General features: G+C 49.3%; 6 protein-coding genes across 6 annotated transcripts; 2 read left to right on the plus strand and 4 right to left on the minus strand.

Moving 5' to 3' along the window:
* Positions 1-937: 937 nt before the first annotated feature.
* FIESC28_10619 (uncharacterized protein) lies at positions 938-3,833 on the minus strand (the record flags this gene model as incomplete). Its single annotated transcript, XM_031164750.1, has 5 exons — positions 938-1,743; positions 1,797-2,535; positions 2,585-2,744; positions 2,795-2,994; positions 3,048-3,833. The coding sequence occupies 5 exons, from the start codon at positions 3,831-3,833 to the stop codon at positions 938-940; spliced, it is 2,691 nt and encodes an 896-aa protein (XP_031011174.1).
* A 3,234-nt stretch (positions 3,834-7,067) lies between these two features.
* On the minus strand, positions 7,068-8,746 carry FIESC28_10620 (uncharacterized protein; the record flags this gene model as incomplete). The annotated part of the gene is made up of 5 exons (XM_031164751.1): positions 7,068-7,267; positions 7,325-7,448; positions 7,507-8,154; positions 8,223-8,318; positions 8,390-8,746. The coding sequence occupies 5 exons, from the start codon at positions 8,744-8,746 to the stop codon at positions 7,068-7,070; spliced, it is 1,425 nt and encodes a 474-aa protein (XP_031011175.1).
* A 1,748-nt stretch (positions 8,747-10,494) lies between these two features.
* Positions 10,495-11,715, plus strand: FIESC28_10621 (uncharacterized protein; the record flags this gene model as incomplete). Its single annotated transcript, XM_031164752.1, has 3 exons — positions 10,495-10,554; positions 10,611-10,754; positions 10,810-11,715. 3 exons carry the CDS (start codon positions 10,495-10,497, stop codon positions 11,713-11,715), a joined length of 1,110 nt encoding a protein of 369 aa, XP_031011176.1.
* A 753-nt stretch (positions 11,716-12,468) lies between these two features.
* FIESC28_10622 (uncharacterized protein) lies at positions 12,469-13,753 on the minus strand (the record flags this gene model as incomplete). Its single annotated transcript, XM_031164753.1, has 2 exons — positions 12,469-13,464; positions 13,514-13,753. The coding sequence occupies 2 exons, from the start codon at positions 13,751-13,753 to the stop codon at positions 12,469-12,471; spliced, it is 1,236 nt and encodes a 411-aa protein (XP_031011177.1).
* A 5,871-nt stretch (positions 13,754-19,624) lies between these two features.
* On the minus strand, positions 19,625-20,777 carry FIESC28_10623 (uncharacterized protein; the record flags this gene model as incomplete). The annotated part of the gene is made up of 4 exons (XM_031164754.1): positions 19,625-19,863; positions 19,919-20,535; positions 20,589-20,663; positions 20,761-20,777. 4 exons carry the CDS (start codon positions 20,775-20,777, stop codon positions 19,625-19,627), a joined length of 948 nt encoding a protein of 315 aa, XP_031011178.1.
* A 1,642-nt stretch (positions 20,778-22,419) lies between these two features.
* FIESC28_10624 (uncharacterized protein) lies at positions 22,420-23,708 on the plus strand (the record flags this gene model as incomplete). Its single annotated transcript, XM_031164755.1, has 3 exons — positions 22,420-22,554; positions 22,630-22,864; positions 22,924-23,708. 3 exons carry the CDS (start codon positions 22,420-22,422, stop codon positions 23,706-23,708), a joined length of 1,155 nt encoding a protein of 384 aa, XP_031011179.1.
* Between the last annotated feature and the right edge of the window lie 105 nt (positions 23,709-23,813).

The raw sequence follows: 23,813 nt of genomic DNA on the forward strand, positions 1-23,813 counted from the left end.
TTGGATTCTCGTCACAGGCCTCCTATGATAGGTAGGTGACGGCATGAGTATTTGGAAGCAGTCTACGAGTTTATGCGTTGGTAACGAGATCCATCACTTTGGGATAAAGCGAGACGCGAGTTGTTTGTCCAACGGGTTATTCATGATGTTTTAAACCTCCATTCGTCCTCCCAGATTCAACCCTTGTGAAGACACCCATAAACAGACGAATACCAATACAACTACATGATAGGAGTCGAAACCCAAGAGCCTTACCCCGTGATATACCAAGTGCGTTTCGTCCTCGTACACCAAAATTCAAGACCAGAGGAATAATGTCTACAGCCAAGCAAGCCATGGGACCGAGGCAGGTTTCGTCGTCACCTGCCGAGTCTCGATAACTCTGCACCATATAGAATTCTTGGCTGATCATACCGTCCGCCTTGATACTATACCAACAGAAATAACGATAGAAAGAAAAAGAAAACTGCCACCAAGAGTAGGCCTGTCGATGCTGCGGCCATACTCCAGCTAGTGTCAGGAGAAGGAAATCCTGTGGGAAATCCCACCAACCATTGTGGATCTGATCGAGACAATCCTGTTTGCCTTGGGGGTGAATCTGTTGAATGTGCTCTTGGTGCTGGTTTTGTGCAAAGCAGGCCACACAGAAATGGATTCAAAGCCTCATTTTCGGCGTACTCCCACCACAATGACAAGAATAGGTTCGATGTATTCACTAGGACGCGGCGCCTTGGTTCGTTGCGGCTTGTGAATTTGATGGGAGAATAAGACCCCTGCCAAGTTAGAACCACTGTAATGCTTTTTTTTATGACCAACCATGAGCATAAACCTGATGGACTGCCGCCAAAGATAGTGGTTGGTCGTCCTCGTTACCGACTCGAGGGGCTCGTATCACAGATTGGCACGGACATCTGGTCCCTTGTTAGGCTGAGGCACTTCAATGCCAGGTGTTTTGGTTTCCCATAAAACCTTCTTCTAGAGTGCGCTCCTCCAAATTGCGGATGAAGTCTCTGTTACCCCGACCCCCTTGCTGCACGCGGCTCCCTCTTCGGTTTGCCCCTGTTCGGTTATCGATATTACCACCCGTCATGCTTTCTCCAGTAGGTGGATAATATGCCGGGCTGGGCTGCAGGCGGATCGGTTGGCTGGGATCAAGGTGACTGGCAACTCGTTGAATGGCGGCAGGAATGCCACTCTGCTGCTGCTCCATAGTAGATGCGCGTTGGCGGACTGGTCTCATACCACCCTGCTGATGCTGATACATGTTGGGCTGGGGCATTTGCGCATACTGGCCCTGAGGCATCTGCTGGGGTTGTTGAGACATAGGCATCTGCCCATACTGACCATGCTGTTGGCCATATGGTGAAGGCATGTTGCCATGGTTGCCTCCCTGGGGATACATAGAGCTGTTTCCGTACATCTGCGGTTGTGCATGCCCTTGCTGCGCGTACTGGTTGGCATTCGCGGGGTAAGGGTTGGGGGCGGCTGAAGCGGCCTGCTGTTGCGCTGCTTGCGCCCGCTGCTTGCTGAGCGCCTCGGCTTGCTGTTGCTGCTGGGTACCAGGCGCCGGTGATCTGTTCAGAGAGCTCGACTTGAGATTCATCGGCGGTATAAAAGGGCCAGTGAACTTCTGCTGGGTAATAAAAGGGTGAAGTTTAGCTTGTTGTGGCGACCACCTCTCCAGAGGGTTGATTGTAAGAAGACCGCGAACAAAATCAATGAATGCGATGCGGTTATTCATTTCTATTTCGATTTGCGTTAGCCAGATCCAAAAAATCAACGAAGTCGCACCTTACCTCTGTCGATCTCGCTTTGCTTCATGTTCTTCCGTGGCATGGGGTAAGTTTTGATAATCTCGGGGAGGGTATTGGCCTGGAAATATTTCTTGCTAGGTTGCTCTTTCGTATTGCGTTCCCGGGCATACTGTTCCATTGGCTTGAGCTGGTACGTCCGCCTTCCGAATTCATCTTGTCGCTTTTCGAAAAAGTCGCCTGCCTGTTTGCCCATTTCGATCATCCAGTTGGGAGGGTTTCCTAGCATCTCCACAATTCGCGATACTTGATTGTACTCTGAAGATCCTGGGAACAGTGGAAGGCCGAGGAACAGCTCTACCACAATACAGCCCAGTGACCACATATCGATGGCTGATGAGTATGGCAGACCCAGCAGTACTTCCGGAGACCGGTAGAACCGTGATTGGATATACGTGTAGACAGTCTGTCGCTCGTCGCAAGCCGAGCCGAAGTCGATGATTTTAATGATTGGGCTTTCGAGGTTCTTGAGAAGAATGTTTTCGGGTTTCAAATCGCAATGGATTAGACGAGCCTTGTTCAAAAGTGCCAGACCATTGAGGAGCTGTTGAGCAAACACGCGGACCAATGTGGTGCTCAGACCCCTGAACTGGTTCTGCTTGATAAGTTCGTAGAGGTTGACACTCAGAAGTTCAAAGACCAGGCAAAGATGCTGTCGATGGATGAAGGTGTCCTTCAGGCGTAGCAGGTGGTGGTCGTCGTTCTTGTCAAGCTTCGTGTTGAGCTACAGCTCGTTAGTGTCTGTACAGGATGCAAAGTTGAAAGCTTCATACCAGATCAAGGACGGAAACCTCCATCATACTCTGGTTGAAATAGGCAGTGCGGTTTTTGATGACCTTGACTGCGACCACCTCTTGTGTCTTGAGATTCTGACACTTGACAACCTGGCCGAAAGTGCCTTGGCCCAAGACGTCCAAGATAAGATAACGATTCCTGTGATAATGGTCAGAGACAAGCACATAAGGGAGTTGTATACAGCATACTTGTGGCCGGCTTCTTCGGACCCAAGAATATCGTTAACATAAAGGATATAGTCACTGTCCTCATTGTCGTAACCATCGTTCTTAGTGCCCTTGCTAGGTTTTGTCAGAACTCTGCGGGGGTTGCGAGACGACTCATATTTGAAGCTCGGGTTGCAAATGCGATAGGTAGCAGGCAATTGAACAGTAAGAGCCTGCAGGGGCTGTCCGAATGGTGAGCACAAAAGTTTACAACGGACTGGGGGTCATCACATACGCTGATAAAGCCACCTTCAGGGTTGGCGCGACGAAAGGGTGGTTGCGAGTTGACTTTTGGTTGCAAGTCTGTTGACGACGATAATGGCTTGAACTCTGGGACCGGGCCCCTGGTCACTTGCTGAGGAACAGGTCGGCGCGGCGACTTGGGGTCAAGGTTGAAGGCGGCATCAAGATTGTTGACAGCAGACGAAGGATAGTTTTCCTGATGGCCGCTCGACGCGTAGGGATTAATTGGAGGAAGATGCTGCCCTGGCTGATGTTGACGAGCACCAGGAAAGTAAGGAGACTGAGAGTAATCGGGCTGGCGTGTGGGCGATTGTCGCTGTGTCGGGCTGGTGAACTGGCTGTTAGAAGCAGACTTGGGCGCGTAAGGCGAAGTGGGGGACAGAGTCTCCATGGGTGAGTATCGTTGAGCAGCAGATGATTCTTGAGGAGAGTGAAGATTGACGGGACGGCTGCCCGACAGATGAGATTGGTGGTGAGGTCTCATGGGGTATTTTATACCGGCATGAGCATCGTGGGCGTCGTGCATTGCGACGTCACCGTTGTTGTCGCGCATCTGAGAAGGCGAGATGGGAGATGCGGCCGAGTTGGGACCACCAACAGGAGCAGAAGCAGGAGGAGCAGAATGAACGGGGGCGCCACCGTGAAACTGGTCGTATTTGTATCCGCCTTGAGGCGGGGGCTGGTTGGTGTAATCTCGAGAAGTCTGGTTGTTACCGTTGTGACGTCTCGAAGAGCCAGGCGAGTCTGCGGCAGGATATTGCTGCCACTGAGGATCCATGGCGCTGACTAGCTGCTGCTGCTATGAAGCTGGATGAAGCAGCTCAGAGCGACAGCGTCACGGGGATGGTCACGGCGAGGTCGAGGCAGGTGGTTGTCAGCAGCGAACTCGTTGAGGTTGTTGTGGTCGTCGCGGGTGGGGGTGGGCAGTGCGTGGTTATCGGGCATCGACGATGATGTCGACGGTCGATTGTATGATTGTGTCCCTGCGACGGGGGGGAGAAGGACGCAGGATGAGGAGGAAGAAAAATGAGAGCAAGAGGAAAGGTCTGGTGCAGTGTACTGTAGCGTCAAACAGCCTTGGGTAGCTTAACTTAGCTGCTAGCAACGAATCCGATACAGCACAGAGAACAAATAAGACGGAACGGTTGGCCGGCTGCTGGTTGGGCCGGGTGCAATGCAGTCGCCAAGTTGGAGATGGATCGAGTTGGGTCTTGTTGCGTTGACTGTACCTAGGTCGGCCCCGTAGTAACCAAGTCAGGCAAGAGCAAAAGCGGGCTAGCCCAGAACGTCCGTATAAAATCAACGTCAATGTACTACCGTACGTAGGTAGTGCAAAGTAGGTAATGTAGAGGAGGAGAGATGCTTGAATCAGCGCACCGATTTCTCACGATATTGTAGCGCCGCTGCACGGCGAAAGGTGAGGGGGCAGGAGAATTGGGCACCGCGGGCAGTCAGTGGAGGCCCAAGCCAAGGCTGGGGGTGGGTCTACCCAGGCACGTCAGATTGTTACTTTAGTACCAGGTAAGTACTAATAGAAGTATGTAGGTACAGTACTGTGGATGTGTTGGCACATACGGCGTCCGTATTGTTGAGAGAAGACGAAAACGTACCTACGTAGGTAGGTACCTTAGAAGGTGAGGTAAGGAACAGGTTGAGATATCGGGAGAAGCAGAAAAAAAGGAAGATGAATCAGGTTCTAGTCAAAGTCAAATATGAATGAATGAACCCATTGCATCTATCGATCGGATGATGACTGATGAAGAATGAGTTTCTGTGAACCGAAATAACATTAAAGTTTGGTCGATGCCAGAGGGAAGAGACTGGACACTACCCAGGTCAGTACCTAGTACCAGGTAGGTAGGTTACCTCAAGTACGGTCGAGAGCAACGGAAGGAGCCTCAACTCAGAGCGAGAAGTGCCTGCCTAGGTTGCCTACCTACCTACCTAGATCGGAGCCTATTATCTTTCACAAAATGCAATGCTATGGAGGTTAGGTACAGAGTTGGTACCTACCTAGTTAGTAAATAGACGCAAAATCAGTACTTGGGCTCGCATCGCGCAAGCCGTGATCTCTGATACCCAACCATTAATCATGATATCTAATAGGAATGCTATAATACGAGCTGCCTGGGTTGAGCTTTGGAAAGCATTCAATAAGAACATAACTGCCTAGGTACCTCGCTATTGCGTGACTTCCCTTGGAAATGTCTGGTAAGTGGGAGAAACTGTTAAGTACTTCTATAGCTTTTAACAACAAGCTAATAATAACTCTCTGGCTATAGTACCTACCTATGGATGCTTTTGCAATGGAAGTCTTGCTCGACTGGGTGCAGTCGAAGCTTAAAAAGGCCCGTACTAATGTTGGCCAGTGCCTAGGTCAGTACCTAGGCCTATATGGATGGCAGATGCATTGAAGGGAATGGGGAGGATAGGCTTTGCCAGAATTTATACCATGAGTCTGCCTACCTAGGTAGGTAGGTATCAGGTAGTCAGTGCAGTTTTCTGCCTTTAACGCGTAAACATAAATGAAGAGGAACAGTTGCAATAACTCAGAGCGAATAATATTTACCCCGGAATTTGCCATCTACAACTCTAATGCTCAAGTCCTTGCTTGTCCATCCCACAGGGATTTTCCCAGTCACACATACACTGGTTGACAGTTGACTGTTATCAGCCATGGTTTCTCTCAGCATCCACTAGGAACGTAGTACTGCCCACAATGACGTCCTTCCCAGGGTCTTGGGAATAGTCGGGCACGAAAGAAGAAGAAAAATCAAGTTTCACGTCCAAACCGCTACCGGCCCTTCTCACCTTATCTGGTAGGGCCAGACTACGACACAGTCCAGGGTCCGCCCCCCGTCCCATTTTGTTGGCGTTTCATAAGTTTGCTGTCCATCGAGCTTCAAATACGTGGCCATCTCTTCCCAAGTTTACGATGCCGCTGGTGTTAGAAGGGTTTCTTCTGATAAAAATGGAGTCTAGAGAGACCAAATGTTGCCACGCCAATTACCATGCATCAGCTTCGGCATTACGCCTCATGCAATAAGTCATGACTGTCGAGAGACAGAAACAAATTGACCAATTTAATAAATCAGTCAACTTTCAAGGACCATCATCAGAATAAGTCAAGTCAACTCAAGTCAAATGGTTTTCATTATTGTTGTTATCCCTCGTCTTATGTTGATTGCCGCCGATCATCTTCCATTCTTTTTCTTCCCTTGAAAGACAATCCTATGTACTTTAGCAATCGTGGTTGAATCGAAGCTTGGACTTCCGCCTCCCTAACCTTTCCAAGCCCTCACCTTTTTGTCATCAGTCTTACATGGTCGTCAAATCGTCGTAGTTCCGTCATTTCGTGAGCAAGCATTATTAGTGAGAAAAGAGAAAAGAGAGAAAATCCCGTTAAGAAAAGAAAGGTCGCCGCTAAGTACACAGATATGAACCCATGAAATGGAACTGCCGCCACCATGGCCACACACTGAAATGTCAGATGCTTCATGACATACAAGAACAGACGAAACGCTCATGACTTCGCCGAATAGGAAATTTTGAAATGCCAGGCTGGCCTTGACCAAATGCAACAAAGTCAAGGTCAAACACCGGTGGTATCCTGGAGATAGTGCTCGTACAGAGAGATAGATAGAGAGAGACCGAGAAACATGTGGCGCTCCTTGACTTTTATCGACGAAACAGGAAGGGAAGAAAGAAATGTGTACATGCGATTCAAGGCAAGACAGAAAAATTGCCCTTTTTTTCCAGAACACGGAAAGGGGGTATCACAGGCCTGTACTGTAATAATGCTTGGAGATACTGGGAAGAAAGTAATGGAAGCAACAGAAGCAAGCGCAAGAGAAGAATCCACAGAAACGTGAGAAAGAAGAAAGGGGATCATGAGATGCGGATAAAGAAAAGTCTGACCCGTATCGTGATCTTGCACAACAGCTCAATCATTACTTGACGTAACCTTCATCCGATTTGTTGGCTTGTCTTGCTCTGGTTTGGTCGTTGCCCCCTAGGCCTGATAACCACCAAATCCATTGTTGAAGTTCTGGCCAGGACGAGGCTGGGCCCATTCAGCATTGGGGGGCTGCTGGCCTCTTCCATAGCCCCCAGCACTCTGAGGAGCAGTATATCCCATCGGCGAGCCAGCATATCCCGCTGGAGATCCGGCTTGTGGGCCACCGTAGTTGCCAGGCTGTCCACCATACTGGGCTATTATCAAGATAATTAGCTACTGAGTGTTTCAATTCCCGTTCATGTTCAACTCACCACCATATTGCGGGTAATATCCCGTAGGCGTACCAGGAAAGCCAGGAGCTTGAGCACTCTGCGGGCTGAAAGGCTGGACAGGGTCGAAGCCTCCCTGAGCATTGGGTGTCTTGTCCTTGCCCCACTAAAGCAATTGTCAGTCTCGATTTCCAATATCAGAATGCAGCATGGGCAGAACATACGCTGCACTTCAGAGGGCGGCCGTTGACATTGTAACCGTTCATCTGGCAGATGGCCATGGCCGCGTTCTCGTGGGAGTCCATCTTAATAAACGCAAATCCTCGGTCAGCCTGGAAACGAGATTCGACCACGAAGCCGAAATTCTGGAACAGAGGCACCACGTCGTTGGGGGTTGTATAGGGTGTAAGGTTTCCGACGTAGACAGTGGTCTGCCAGCTGGGTGTTTGAGTCAAGATGACTTCGTAACTAGCAACGCCATGTGCTGGAAATTGGTGGTGTCCGTAAGGAGTGGTAGGGGTCATGCCCATTGCCTGCATGGCCTGCTGCTGGGCCATAGAAGGTTGTCCCTTTTGGTTTGCCCAATTGCACCGGATGGCTCGCGACCCGAGCCACTCGCCGTCCATGGAGCTCAGAGCCTTCTCAGCCTCGGGACGGTCACGGAAAGCAACAAAACCATAGCCTCGAGATCGGCCTGTCTTCATATCCCACATAACACGAGCCTCAGAAACGGAGCCAAAGGCAGAGAAAGCTTGAAGGAGGACTTCGTCGTTGACCTCGTTGGACAAATCGCCAACAAAGATGTGAAAGTGGTTCGAAGTATCTTCCTTGTTCGTAGTGTTTGACTGATAGGCCCAGTTGACACGAATCTCCTGTACCGCATGTTAGCGTTAGCGCTTGCCGCCCGCTTCGAATTTCGGATTGCGTTGGGGTATCGTACCGATTGATGAACTCGTCGTCCGTTGAGAGTCTGCATGGCACGTTCAGCGGCACCGGGGTCGTCGTACTCAACAAAGCCATAGTTGTAGCCACGCGCCTGGGAAAAGGAAAGTCAAGTTAGTTCGCCATGTCCCCAGCTGTTGTTTTCGGCCTAAGGGAAAAACTTACATTCTTGTCAGGGATGATCTTGACGTTCTGAACATGGCCTGTAGTCTCGAAAATCTGACGCAAGACTTCCTCGGTCACTCGCTGGTCCAATCCGCCAATGTAGAGGGCACGCTTGTTGGGCTCAGGGGCGGCGCGACGGAAGCCACCTGCGCTGGTGGGCGACATGATGCCTCCCTTGTCGGCGGATCTGGGAGAAGTGATAGCGGTCGGGATCGGGTTGGTGTTTTGAGGGATATGAAGAGGTGGAGGGGCCATAGGCTGGCCATTCTGGGCAGATTCAAAGCCAGGGGCGCCAGCACCAGCGCCAGCTTGAGGAGGCAGCTGGCCTGGGTTGGATGGAGCACCAGCATCGGCCATGGTTGAATGATGTGATGTTGAGTCGAAGAGAGGAGAGGAGACGGGAATGGTATGGGAGAGATGGAGGAAGGAGGAAGATGGACAACAGAGGCGAGAGGTAGGTAGGTAGAGTAGAGAGATTGGAGCTACCCGTTAGCTTGCGCTGTGTTGTGTTGTACTGTAGTCGGTCGGTCGAGGTGGAGAGTCGGCGGTCGGTGACAATATGTAATTAGTAGTCTGTCTACCTTACCTAGGTAGTCTAGACTTGTACTTGTACCTGGTACAGTGCCTAGGTAGGTACCTACTAACCTACCTAGTACATATTATTATTTGACAGGAGAGGGCAGGGCAGGGGTCCAAATGGTCGAGTTGACAACCCGGAGCTAATTATGACACGGTGGGCACAGAGAGGGTGAGGGAGAGGTGAGAGGTTAGAGGTTAGAGGGAGGGGTCTGGTCAGGTCTGACACCGGGGTCCAGACGAAAGCACAGGATGGTCTGGCCTTATTGTGGAAACCCCAACATTGTTGGAGAAGTCCTGAAGTTGACACGCGAGTTACTGTACCGAGAGAAGGAACTTAGCGCTTCGTCTGTCAGGCGGTTATTGAATAGGTACCTCCATATCTTGCACTGTAACACGGAACAAAAAGAACGAATCGAGACGTTGTCTTCAGCCGTAAGACGTGGGGTTGTTAATTTCCATGAAGAAAAAAGAAATCCAAGAGAGAGGCGAAGAGGGCCCGTAGAGTCCAAGGGAAACCTCCATATATAGATCTTAAGGAACACCCCAAGAACTTCAGTGCTCCCATGGATGGGATTGGAAGTCATAAACCATCCACCATTTCCCGTAAAGACAGACAAACCCTTTCTTTTTCTGCATTGGATGCTTTTCTTTACCGACTATCACAACTCAAGAGACCCTGCAGCCGATCTAATCAATGATTGGCCGATTTAATGTCCTTGGAGGCCCATATAAGCCCCTGTGTCAGGGGTTATGAATGGCTAGGTAGGTACCTATACAGTAAAGAATGAATGTTACCTACTATCAGTACCTAGATACCTAGCTTTCTGCACTTATTGTAGGTAGTGTTGTGTAGGTAGGTAGGTAGGTAGGTAGGGAATACTCGAGGTCATGTCCAATGTTATCCGTCCTGCGTCTCAACTCCAAAGTAGAGTGCTGCTACGAGCATATCTAGTCTACCTACCTATCCGTAGCGCGGTAGAGTTAAGCTCACCCTAATCGACAGATGATTGGAGGATTGTGGTGGGTGACTCATTACAACTTGGTTCCCTACATAGTAGATGGGATTTGCGAGCATTTGCACTCCTCCGTAAACGCATAAAGGCTTCTCTTGTATTTTATGCACTTATTTTTACCTATTCATACTAAGATAGGTCTCATTCTTTTTTATTTTGATAGGTAAGACAACTAGGATTCACTGCTGAGACCACCATTGAGTCCAAACTTGGGAGAGGCACGTGATGTCGCTCCTACCGACAACCGCGCTTTACTAAGGTAGGTAACCAACTTAGGTTCAGCTTTCAGGTATAGACTATCGCATTTCACCACCCATCAACTACCTATTAACCTACCTTATTAGTACCTTACTTTGAAGGTGCCTACCTACCTGCTAATCCGGATACTTGTATCCTCACCGTTCTTCAAACCCCAATCTTAGTACTACATCGTTTTGCTTGTACTGACAGGGCCCCTCTACATATCCATACCTGAACTTTCGCTTTTTCCCTTTCTTTGTATACGCCTCGGCCATGGCGTCTCAACCTTCCCCGGACCCGCTGGATGTCCTGCAGGCCATGATCGATGATGTCGTAAGGAGCACTCTCCTATTCAAACAATCGTTTGTTTTTTCTAACGCTCTTTCTAGCTGGTTCACACTGGTAAAGCCCTCAGGGCCTCACGTAAAGATGTTCAGGGCAATACGCATTCCAACCAAGCAACACTCAAGTCCAAGTTGCCTGAGTCTATTGATGGCTTCCGAGAAGCGTTACATAAATTGGAATGGGATATTGTGAGTTGATCAGTCTTACTACCTCGCCATACCACAGATTCTAACGCCTTCTTAGATTGACGCCAAATCTGTCTTGATGCGTGATGTCAAACGGATACAGCAACAAAAGCAGCAGGAGTCCGCTGTAACATCACAGCCTCCTCAGCCTGTTGAGTCCCAATCAAAGTCGCCCATGGTCATTGATCTTGAGTCTTCGCCACCTCCACTCCCCCAGGACCAGCCTATGACGGAACTCAAGGCCAATAAGCCGGTCGCCCCCTTTCCAGACATGGGTATGGGTCTCTCCGACATTGGCCAACCTAATCAAGCGATGAAGGACGACCTCAATCAAAGCGTGGTTCCATCTACAGCCTCCGACCAGTCTAAGATGAAGACCAGCCTCTCTCCAACGCCAGCTGCAACAGCTGTTGCTGTCGCCCCTATGGCCCCAATGCCGGTCATGGATGAAAAGTCATTAGAAAACCACAACAGTGATGTGATGGACCTTACCTCTGATGGACCTCACTCGGAACTGAACTTTACAAATATGCAGTTCACGTTGGCACCGACAAATAACGACTCACAGAATCAATCTACAAATCAGGAGCCTTCATTCGACTTGGCAACATTTGCTCCTCCTGAAGGTAACGACGACATCCTGGGTCTTGATGACCTTTTGCCAACCAACAACAATCCACAGCCGAATATATCTCAGCTGCCTGCTGGCTCAACTGCGAATGGGGTCAAACAGGAGCCTGCCATGAATGCCGATAACCAAGGAGCGCCCCAGGAAGTGTCAAACGATAATTTCGATTCTGTCTTTGATGACGAGATATTCGGTAGTCTCGGTACAGGCGGTGGGTTAGCTGATGGAACGGGCGAGGCTACGTACGAAGATCTCATCAACGGCGACGATGATACGAACCTCGACTATATGGAGAACAGCGAATTTGACGACCAATACTTTTTCAACCCGATGTAGCATTCCGGTATATGTGGTGCCGAGGGGCATCTTAGATCTTTGATAGTGGGACAATACTTGGCCGGACTATCAAGCTGACCTGATGGCTTGGCTCGCGTCGACTACTTTGCGTTGACTCTATACTGTTGGCGATCAATATATTTGAAGAGCGCTGTGTGTTGACGAAGTCGAGAGGACAACTGAAGACCGAAATTGAAGGATGTCATCAGACCGTTAGCTCGTGAGGTCTGGCACGGCACAGCTTGGCTCAGCGTTGGTTCCTCGACGGGCCGTGAAGACCAACACCAATGATCTTGCATGACATGTAACAGTGTCTTGGCGTTCTATATATTCATGTGGTTTGGAGTCCTTTGCATGGTTCAAAAAGAGGGCAGGGTGTTCAGGATTTGCGTGCGTTTCACTTTTGGATTTGCGGCGAGGCTGATGAATTGAAAGGTTTCTACAGGAATTGCTAGTTACCAGGGATATCAAGGGCTTTTTATATGTACAGAAATTAAGCAGCTCTCGCTAAATAGACAAGTGCTGTGCAAAAGTTAAACTCTTCAAGAGTCTACTCCTTCTCTTTCTTTTACAAAGGTATCAAACAGATATTCGCCACAAAAGATAATGAAAAAGAAAGCCGCACGGCCCGCTGACCTACAACAAAGAAAATTATCACAAAGGAAAACGTTGATCATCATGATTCGTCTGAGGTGTTATGACACCATCCAATCTCATGGCACAAAGGCCATGAGATCTGATCTCGCGTCAAGCTCACGTAGATGTGGCAGCAGCGCGAGCTTCGAGTTCGCGGCGCTTAGCAAGGAGGCTTTTGAACGCGCCAACGCAACGAACAAGCGCATCTTCGTCGTGGGCGCAGAAGCGGTAGCTCTTCTCTTCTGTAATGACCTGAAGGCAATGCTTCTTGCTCTTACTGAGGGGGTCAAGGTCAACAACATTGACGACGGCGGACATTGGTAGAATCCACCTGGCTGTGTATTCAGACTCGTCCTTGTAAAGGATAAGGTTACGAGGTCGCAGAACAGCCCACATATCCTTCCACTGGCGCATACCACGACGATGACGCAAGAGATAGAGCCGACCCTGCCAAATGACGCGGTCAGGATCCTGCTCAACATTGGACACGCTTGTCTGGCTTGCCGAACGGATGCCCTGGCCTGGTGCACGAGTGGCGCTGGGAGGAACATTGCCGGGCGGTTTGCCAGTCAGACTATCATAGGAGGAGTCCTGAGGACGGAATGCTTCGCTGTCGGAAAGATCGGAGTGAGATGCGAATTCGGCACCCGACATTCCCGAGGACTCTAGTATGGATGATCTTCTCCTACCACCTCCTGAAGTGACGTATCTGGGGGCGGATGAAACCATAGGTTCTGGCGAGCTCGACAGAAAGCGGTCGTGCTCATTAGGCTGGTTGTTGTCGAGAGGGGATGGCTTGATAACATTCTTCGGTTGTTGTGCACCACGAGGACTGGCTAGAAACATTTCGTCCTCCTCTTCGTCAATACGCGCGTCCTTTCGTATTAGTTTCATCCATTCCCCGGCATCCTGGGCAGAATTCGCTTGGAAGTGGTAATTGCGAGACGGGGAAAAGAGGCCGAAAACATTCTCGCGCTTGTGCTTGGGGTCTTTAAGTTCAGCGACAGCCGTAAGCTCAGAGAGGTAAAGCTGATGGCGTAGTCGGTCTTCACTTTCATTCTTGTATAAGGAAAGGGTGTTAGGCCGCAGCACCAGGTAGACAGTCTTCCACTTCTACATCGAAAGAGTCAGTATTGCATGGACAGTTTGGTAGCCACAGTACCATGGTCTCAAACAAATTCGTAAAAGCTAGCAGGACAAAACTGACCTTTGTCTTCTGTGTACGCTTCTGGACATAACCACTCTTCAAGACGCGGTCAAAATCGAAACATCCATCATTGTTTACCGGTGAAAACACAGCTTCAAGATTGGAGCTGCGAGGTCGAGCGGAAACGTCAAGTTTAGTGTCAAGTGATGATGTATGGACCGGAAGCGCAGCCCTCTCAACAAGTGTTCCAGCCATTGTAGACTAATTTTCTGCGTAATACTATCGAATTCAACGAGGACAAAGGAGCTGGAGCTGGAGGCGAAGACGATAGTGATGTCACGAACATTGACGGTCCGTCACAGAAATAGGGTAGCGTTCGATTTGAAAGATTGCGCAGCAATTAATCGAGTGTAGCATTCGGTTCGTAAAAGTGTCCCAGTGTAGAGAATATGATCGAAGAGGGGAAAAGAAGTCGAAGCCGTCGTTGTATAACGTGACGAGGTTGATCGGCTTGTCGAACGCCGAGAGGTTGGGACTACAAGCAGGGGTTCAAAACCAGGTTATGCTGTAGAGAAATGGAAGCCCGATACCACAGAAGAAAGTCGTGAGAGTCAAGATGGTGAATTCGCGGGCGTGAAACGTGAGACCAATACGGAATATAGTTGGTGATACAAGTCTGGGACAGTCGGTGGCGGTATGTCTGGCAGTTGCTTTGTTGACAGTGGTGATGAAGTATTTGGTGCCGAGGGAAATGGGTGAGTTGATACGATACGCAAGAGCAGGTAAGGGTGGAAAAGAAAATTGAGAGGATGGAGGTGGACAAAGGAAGAAGAAAGGATGACAGAGCGGAGCAAGTGCCAAGAAGGTAGGTAGCTACCTAGATATTATAATATGAAAGAAAAATGAGTCCGCTGTCGATGGTTGATCGAATGAGAAGGTTTGGATGACGATTGAATGGAATGGACAGGACAGGACAGAGTACAGTAGTGATGGATGGGAAGGGAAGGGATGGGATGGTAGGTACTATGGAAGGTATGGTGGATATTATTACAGGTTTTGTTGCTAATCTTGGAAGGGACAGGGAAAGGAGACCTGACCTGAGTGACGACGGCAGGTACCTGGACGCAGTAAGTGCCTGTCTGAGCCCACTAGGTACCTACCTCCTAGCCCGGTGAGTTTCGATCGGCAACGGGAGCCGTGGTTGTCGCAGAATGGTGCCGCAAGAGGGGGGAAACAATGCAAAGGTACAGATACTGTACCTCAATTAAGCCAGAGTTAAGCAAAAAGCCAAGTCGCAGATCTCCAGGCCCGGTACTTTTTCGGTAAGAGCTGGCAGGGCCTACAGAGGTACAGCACCAAGAGTCACCAATACAGTACTAAGGTAGCATCCCGTATAGATTATAGCGGCAGTTTCGATTCATTATCCTGGATGGATGCTAGGCAGTACCTACCTACATAAGTACCTCCATACAGGTATCTAAGGTATCCAAGGTCTGTCAGGTCCATGTCATGCAAGGCATCCATGGATCCATTAAGTTACCGCCCGCAGGAGACTTATAGTGCCCTGAGTGCTATGGAGTAGGTAGCTACTGTGGGGGGCTTGTTTCAGGCGTTTTAAGAAATAATAGCGTGCGGTTTATTCTGATCATAGATCCATGCCTGAACCAAACACAGGTCATTCAGTTAGGTTTCCTTCTATGCTGATGCAATGCATTGCGCACCTACCTTAGTACCTAGGTAGGTAGACCATCATCACCTTAGGTAGGTAGGTAGTAGCTCAAGGCCATCGACTCTTGAAAACGGAAATCAACAAGTCGCCCAACCGTCAATCAATTCCTTCTCAACGCCCGGATTCGAACCGTACATACATTAGTACATAGGTAACCAGAGGAATGAAATCATGAGGGGCTCGCAATTCTTCCTCACTCACGATTAAACTTCAGGAAGGTGGCGGATTTCTAAGATGGACGATGGCGGCCCAGACCCTGAATCAACCTAATCTAACTCTGCGCCCCCATCAAGAGACAGCCCAGATCATGATGCCTTGCTTATTGTATCACATCGCCTGATATCTTGCAGTACCTCCATCCATTGCCGCCGGGCAGAAAAGTGTTTTAATGAAAAGATGATGACAGTCCTGTACTGTACTACTGTACCTACTAAGCTACTGGTGGTGGTCATTTTGGTAACCAAGACAGGCTGTGCATGACAACCGTGGCAGCATGAAGAAGAGAAGCAATTACCTAGGTAAAGGGTAAATCACCTGGACTAGGCACCTAGGTACTTAGGTAGGTACTTGCTACGCATACATGGATAGGTAGGTAGGGCTTCTTAGCCAAGAATGACCATCTAGATTAGTGACAGTCTGCTGCAAGTTGTATGGATGATACGACACAGTAGAGGTACTTTCCATACTGAGGCAGGGTAGACACTAACACATGTACCTTCTGATGCGTCGCTTAATCTGGTACAGAGCGCTTCGGCAAAACGTCACGAGCTGTGGACGGCAAACCAAGATGTCTCAGGCTGTACGAATACCTAGTAGGTACAGTAACAGTAAAAGGCAGGTAAGGCACTTACCTAGGTAGGTAGGTAGTAGTCAGTCTAGCACTTTCATGTTCATGTTGAGTCATCGGCCAAGCAAAATCCCGCGACCAGTTGCATGGCCCTCTTTGACAGCTGCTCTCTTCACGATATACTATAGACTATCTCATCCCCTCAGCAACTCATCATGACTTCCCACCAACAGCTCGATGATCCTACTGATACCACACAAGAGGTTCGATCCAGAGTGGTGCATGCTCTCAGCAAAACTCCTTTTGCCGTGTCGGATCTTCGGAGGCTGTCTGGAGGTACCGCCAATTTTATATATCATGCCGCTCTCAAACAACCATCAAGTAACGATAAGTATCGGGATGGTGTCGTAATTAAACATGGTGAGGGCTATGTTGCAACGCACCCATCATTCAAGATCTCAACCTCGAGATGTGTATACATGCCAAAATACCCTCGTGGCATGATAGCCCTCCCTGTTCAAGCCTAACATCAGCGCAGGTCATTGAGTATGACTCTCTAATCCGGCTCGCTGGGCTCCCTCGGTTACAAGTCGAGTTCTATACCATATCGACTCCCAAGACATATTATTTCAACTACGACACTAACACCCAGATCCAAGAGTACCTCCCACACGCCATCTCTCTCAAGGAATACGCCCTCAAGCATTTTTCTCATCCTCATCCTACCACTTCAACATATAAGCCACCGTGTGATCGGCTCGGCCATGCTGTTGGAACTTGGCTTCGTATGTTCCACGGCTGGAGCCAAGAACCTAAGCAAGCCGCACTGCGGGAGACGTTTGCGGGGAACAAGGACGGGCAGGGCCTTAAGAACATGATCAACTACCAGCAGCTACTGCAGATGGTCGACCGGTACCCGATGATTCTTGGCGACGCAAGGGACATCCTGCAAGATGTCAGTGACTTAGCGGCCGAGGAACTTGCAGATGAAACAGCTCTGTGCCCTATTCATGGTGATTTCTGGACTGGCAAGTGAGTTCTGACAATAACTATTACTATTGGCCAGAGAGAGTCGGTCTAACAAAGGAACGTAACGTATCAATCAATCAGTGTCTTGATTCCAGACGTTTCTGTAACAGATAACGTTAACGACCATATTCCCATCCGCATCGTTGACTGGGAACTTTCTCAGCTTGGTGTTCGGCCTCTCGACTTCGGTCAATTCATCGCTGAGCTTTGGTCCCTAATGCTATACAGAAATGTAGGTGCGACCGAGTGGCTCGTCCAGGCTTTTGCTTCTGGTTATGGTTCACTGGATGATAGCTTTGCCTACCGCACCATTATTCACGTCGGAGTCCATCTTATCTGTTTTTCGCGTTATTGGTCATCAACGCCAGATTCGAGTCAAGACGAGCAGCAAAAGACCATGATCAGTATAGGCAGGGACGTAATAGTCAAGGCTTGGAGTAGAGATAGAGAGTATTTTCGAGAACATCTTCTGGGTTGTCTGTTTAGTGAGGCCGGACGCAGTGGAGGTGATGGCTCACTCTCACTGCCTTGACAAAACAAGTATGTATACTTGATAGATGAAGACTGCATTGCCACAACTGAAGCATGACAAGACCTAAATTCACCATGATGCTTGTATTTTACAGCACCTACCTACCTAGGTATTATATCGACAATATTTGAAACTCTATATGTTGTGTGCTCGTTTTTGCCAATCGTGGTTGTTTTGATATTCTTTGGTCGGGTGTCTCTAGACTAAGCGGCAAAAATTTCAACTTTTCACAAAATCGACAAGAGGTAGGTAGTCCAAGACAGATTGTAGCTGCCCAATCCAATCCACCTACCTACCCGCCACTTTTGTTCCTTAAACAAATCAACACCTAGGTATTTAAACGCAGACCATTTGAGGAGCAATCACATATTGCACTGCACAACCAGCAAAGAGCGGCCTTCTTTGCTCAATACTCGAACCCCGCGCCTTGACAGTTACCCTGTACAAGCCACCCTGGATCCCGTCCGTCCCATCCTGAATCCCTCTTCAACTCCGCCTCCGATTCCGATGCTTGCATCGGACATGAACCGGCCTTGTAAGAGATGCAAGGCTGAAGACGCCGCCTTTCGTCTACGAACAGATCCGACATGTCGGTAAGCCACTGCTGCTTCTACCTCATAATCTAATAATCTACTCATACTGACAAGTGACGCAGCGACTGTTATATTCAGTTTGTTGCACACAAACTGAATAGGCGTCTTGGTGCCCTGCATAAAGACACTCGCTCTTCAAAGGCGCTCACAACTCGGAGGTATCTGGCTGGCTTGTCTTTTGGAACTTCATCGAGTGTCCTTGCGCAGTTACTCAGCGAGCAGGCTCGTCATCATTCCGAAAATAAAGCATCTTCGCCATTCGAACCGATCATTATCCACATCGATACAGATCTATCACGATCTGGAGATGAATCCCCTGCTCAAAAGCTGCTGAACGAATACCGTCATGCGTTCCCTCATGCAACATTTGACTGTGTGCCCCTCAAAGATGTCATGTCTGTTAAGAGCATTGACTGGTCAACTCTACCCCTGGAACCCGATACAACAGACGAAGATCCATCTGCCCGACTTCGGCAGCTTTTCGAGGCCTTACCTACACTTACATCACGTACCGACGTTCTCCGCCAACTCATCCGTCACCTGCTTCTGCAGAAAGCCCAAGACCACGCATGCTCAGCACTCCTCCTGGGCCATAGCACCACGGCACTCGCCGCTTTGACGCTATCTGAGGTTGCTAACGGCCGAGGTTTCGCAGTTCCAACCCAAGTCGCTGATGGTATGACTACCGTGTGTACATATAAAGAAGTTGAAAGCGGCGTCATACAAGAGACCAGCCGACTCGACTTCCCAATCTATTACCCTCTGCGAGAGATCTTCCGTAACGAGCTGAACCAATACATCGATCTCGTGCCCTCGCTCAAGGAAACTGTCCCTGTCGGCTCGTCAGGCTCCAGATCTGGAAACAGTGTTGTTTCTCATAAGGACCTCAGTATCGAAGAGGTTATGACACGGTATTTTGATAGTGTCGAAGAGGGATATTCTGGTATCGTTGCCAATGTCGTACGCACGACTGGTAAGCTGGAGCGAGTTCCTGGCAACAACTTTTGCGGGAGTTGTGGTATGTCACTTGACGCCGAGGGCGACTCACGCTGGGCCGGTGAGATAGGCGACGATATTGGAAACGGGCCTGGTGCAGCCGGTGCAGGCCGACTATGTTATGGCTGTAAGCGGTCGATTCACGGGTAGAATATGAGTCTCCATACAGGTGCTCAAATGAACATATGTTAGTGTTCAATGTTCTGCATAACATGCTATCTATCATGACTGGAACTCCCCATGTACGCCACGCCGCCTTTTGGTTGCCGAAAACCCATGACCCGGGCGGTGTTATATGCCCTACTCTCCTGTCTAGGTAGCCATCCATATGTGTAGTTGAAATATGTTCTTTCTTTCATCGAATAAAAGACCCTCCGCTGCCCATAGATTTATGCACGCCACATGCTCCGCTGCCCATTTATGTGCATCCACTCACCTTGGCCCCCGTTCAATTTTACTTTCAAGTTGCCATGTCCAGTCTGCCAGGGAGGATACGACCTTCGATCTTACGCACGAGCTTGTTAGTCTGCTCGGCTAAGCTGAGAGTAAGGATGGTGTGCGGTAGGATTCGGGCGAGATGGGGGAAAAATCCCTTATATAAAGCTAAAATACCCTCGGAACGAATGGTTTTTGCGAGACAGTCGGCAGCACTGGTGTAGAGGTTACCGTTTTGGTTGTACATACGGGACATGACCGTATCTGTCATAGGCAAATCAGTAATTGGACTCAGTAATAGTTGAGAGGTGAATCTTACCAGGAGGATGCATCACACAACAGACGACAAACCCACTTATAGCGCTGGAAGCCAGATGCAGACCGGGGCCCTCCTCCATACCGAGATGGCGAACTAGACGACGCTTCGCGAAGAAGTATGTGGGAAGTTGGACTGAGCTACCGAAGGCAGTTCGGATCATAGCAGCTTGTACACCACGGTAGAGACCACCAATGCCTTCAGCCCCATAGATAGACTTAAAACCATGCCATGCGCCTGTGTAATGGTGCTGAGTACCGACCGGCCGAAATGTCGAGAAGCTTTGAAGGCGTGTCTTCACGAGGAAGAATGGGCTGCCAGCCGCGGCGCCGATAACTCCTGAAGCCGCACCGCAGAACATGTTAATGCCCAGGTTTTGGGCGTTCCCGTCCTTGAAAAAGAACTTCGCAAGCGCATTGCGCATGGGGTCATAGAAGCCCAAACGACAGCCGTTAAGGAGAATCTGGTAAATATAGGCGGCACCGATACCGCGGTAGATATTGCGAACTCCCTCGTTGCGCACAATGACGCTCACGCCGTGGATCGGTCCTCTGTAGTGGTGAGGCTGGTGGCCCTTATTCTGAAGCTCGCCTTGCAACTGCATTCTGAGAGAAGGAAACCTGTTAAACACCAGCTTGTATTGAGTTACGAGGCGCTGAAAAGCTCAACCTACCGGATTTTGACGGTTTCAAAAGGATGTGTCGCGGTAACGGCGCCGCAAGCCGCGATGCCGCCGGCGATGAAGGCGCTATCGTCACAAAGTCAGCGCAAGAAGGCGGCTGGGAACACAATTCTAGGTATGCTGGGAATACAAAGGACAAGGATGAGAGGCTGAGAAAGCTTACCCAACGGTGGTCGACATGGCCCCAAGCTCTCGTTAGTTGCAGATTGATGGTTGAATACAAACAGAGAAAGCCGGAACGCGACAAGGTCCCTATAGGGTTGGATAGCTCGGGCGACAGGGCTTCTATCAAGAATGGATCGCCCGGAGAAGATAAAAAAGTTGTTGAGAACAAGATTTGGAAGCGTGGAAAAGAAGGGCTTCTCATCGGTCAACAGCGGCTTCGGACCCTACCTATGGCGACGCGAGAAATTGTCAACGTCCAGTACAAGTGAGGTACCACTTCCGGGGCGACGGCGCCAAAAAGGTACCAGTTTTTCTACGTAATGAGATGGATAGAAGGACGGAACCATTGTATGGGTCAGGGTAGAGGAAACATGTATATATATGGAAGCTTAGTAGGTTAGTAATTACTGTAGACCATTGGTAGGCATGCTACATGACTTAACACAACACCAATATCTGACTCGGAGGATCGTCTACCTGCTAATCAACTTCAATACCCTTGGTCAGCAGCTAACAAGATGCCCGACAAGCTGGCATGATCTATGCATGGTATTTTGAAAGACAGAAGCATAACTACCTACCTACTTAGGTACTGTAGGTAATGGATGTGTGGGTGTCTACGGCCCTGCACTACCCGTGCGGACGGGTACAGTACGTCAATACTAGGCAGGTCGTTGTCGCTGCGCTGCATTTATTCATTTCAATATCCAACCTTGAACCTACTTACCTATGGATCCATAATAAATGAATGCCGCCCGAAGTCGGCGTTCTTTTTTGGCGGGGAGGGTTGCGGGTCTTTGCATCAGTCAGTACATACCTAGGTACCTACCTTACGTAGAACCGTTGACGATGTAGGCTACCTAAGCAAGCGATGTGATTTGCTAAAAGCATAATTGCGCTATTCGTTCTCTAACCTTAGTACCTACCTACTAGAGGTAGATAACTTAGGTACGGGTAGGCACTTGCTATTCTTCTTTCTTTCACGGAGCAGTCTTCGGCTTGCTACGGCCTGGGCGTTTGTATGCCGCTGCCGAATCTAATTATACCGACGGCTCAAGGATTAATACTCGGTGTTAAATAGTGATAGTACACCTGAGGTAAGAGGATTATGTCAGAGCAATGCTGAACATAAGATATTACCCAAGGTACGAGAAGGTAAAAAGGATGACTGAACTGTACCTTCCACCTGGGTTAATAGGTACAGGACCTTAGGTACTAAGGTAGGTACCTACAGGTAGGTTGTCGGGCAGTCACCTCAAGGCTCCAGATGGGCACGCTGCACCCCGCAAAAAGTGCACCCCTCCAGCTACCACGACAGTACCTAATACCTAAATTACCTAGTACTAAGAGCTCCATGGCAAAAGATCTACGTGCCGATTTTCTTTTAGTGTTCCAGGTTGTCGCAAAACATCAAAACTTACAAGCCGAATCGTCGCGGTCAACAACACCTTCACCCATAACCACTTGGCCACCCACCTTCTCATATGCCTCGAGGCCATACAACAGCTAAACCACCTGACTCTTCATCACTTCCAGCTTCTTGCGATCCAAGCAATTGGCGATCGCCAACCTGTGGAAGGCTTTGCCTCGGAGCTCCTATCATACACAACCTCCCTGGCATCACTCTTCAGACAGCCACTTCACATCTCTGCTTACAATGTCTTCGACGCCCATGGATATCGATCGCTCTAATACGCCAAATGGTGCCTCACTTAACATTCACCGCACCATTGGCACTACTGCTTCCGTCTCAAATCTGTCCGATGTCATAGGCAATTTTCGGCCAACCAAGGTAAACTCACAGAACCTCAGATACGATAGCTATGGCAAGTGATCATGTAAACTGACTTATTGCCCGATAATGTAGCTGTTCCGCCGCGATGACGTTAAAGACAACCGCCCGCAGCCTCATGTGCTGTCCTTAGACTACGACGACGAAGGCGAGTACGTTATGGCCTCAGCCAGTGACGAAACGATACAGATCTACCATGTCAAAGAAGGCCGCCACGATAAGAGCTTGATCAGTAAAAAATACGGTGTCAAGCTTGCCAAGTTTACCCATACAAATTCGAGTATCATCTACGCCAGTACAAAACAAAACGGTAGGACACATGTTGCCAAAGAGCAATAAGTAGAAAATGTGCTAACCATCACACCTTAGACGCTATCCGTTATCTCGCTACACATGACAACTCCTTCATCCGGTACTTTGATGGTCATGAGGGGCCTGTAACATCACTGGCTGTCCATCCTGGGAGCGACAATTTTATCTCGTGCTCCCAGGACAACACTGTGCTTCTTTGGGACACACAGACCAAAAACTACCAAGGCAAACTTTTCCTTCGATCGCCCTATCTCGCTGCGTACGATCCTTCAGGGACCGTGTTTGCAGTGGCCTGTATCAGTAGTGGCACTGTCCTACTCTATGATGCACGAAACTACGACAAGGCTCCTTTTGCGACGGTTGATATTGTGGACCAGTGTAGGAAGGTAGACTCACAATGCTTGAACAAGGCGTGGACAAAACTCGAGTTCTCCAATGACGGCAAATCATTACTAGTTGGGACTCGTGGTAATGGCCATTTCCTCCTTGATGCCTTTGAGGGCACGCTGAAGGCATATCTCCGCAAACCAAACGGCGGGACCCGGCGATTGGCACTCGGAGAGACGGCACAGGCTAGTGGTGCATCATCAGACGCATCCAATGTTGAGAGCAGCGGCGAGTGCTGTTTTGCTCCCGACGGTCGTTATGTCCTTAGCGGATCCAAGAAGGATGTCTTGGTCTGGGATACCATGGCCGCTCCTGACGATAACAAAGTGCTGGAACCAAGCTGGACGCTGCCTGATAAGAGAGAGGCTGCTGTCCTAGCTTTCAACCCACGGTACAATTTCTTCGCCACGGCTGACCAGGAGCTCTTATTTTGGCTACCCGATCCTCATGCGTAGGTAAAGTTGCATAATCCATCGTTGACGTAGAAGCGTTGAGAGAAAATGTTGGGGGACAGAAGACGAGCAATGAAACAAAGCATTCTTGGATTGCATGAGTAAACG

Source organism: Fusarium coffeatum (genome assembly GCF_003316985.1).
Source record: "Fusarium coffeatum strain FIESC_28 chromosome Unknown BRIP53273_contig_325, whole genome shotgun sequence".
Taxonomy (NCBI): domain Eukaryota; kingdom Fungi; phylum Ascomycota; class Sordariomycetes; order Hypocreales; family Nectriaceae; genus Fusarium; species Fusarium coffeatum.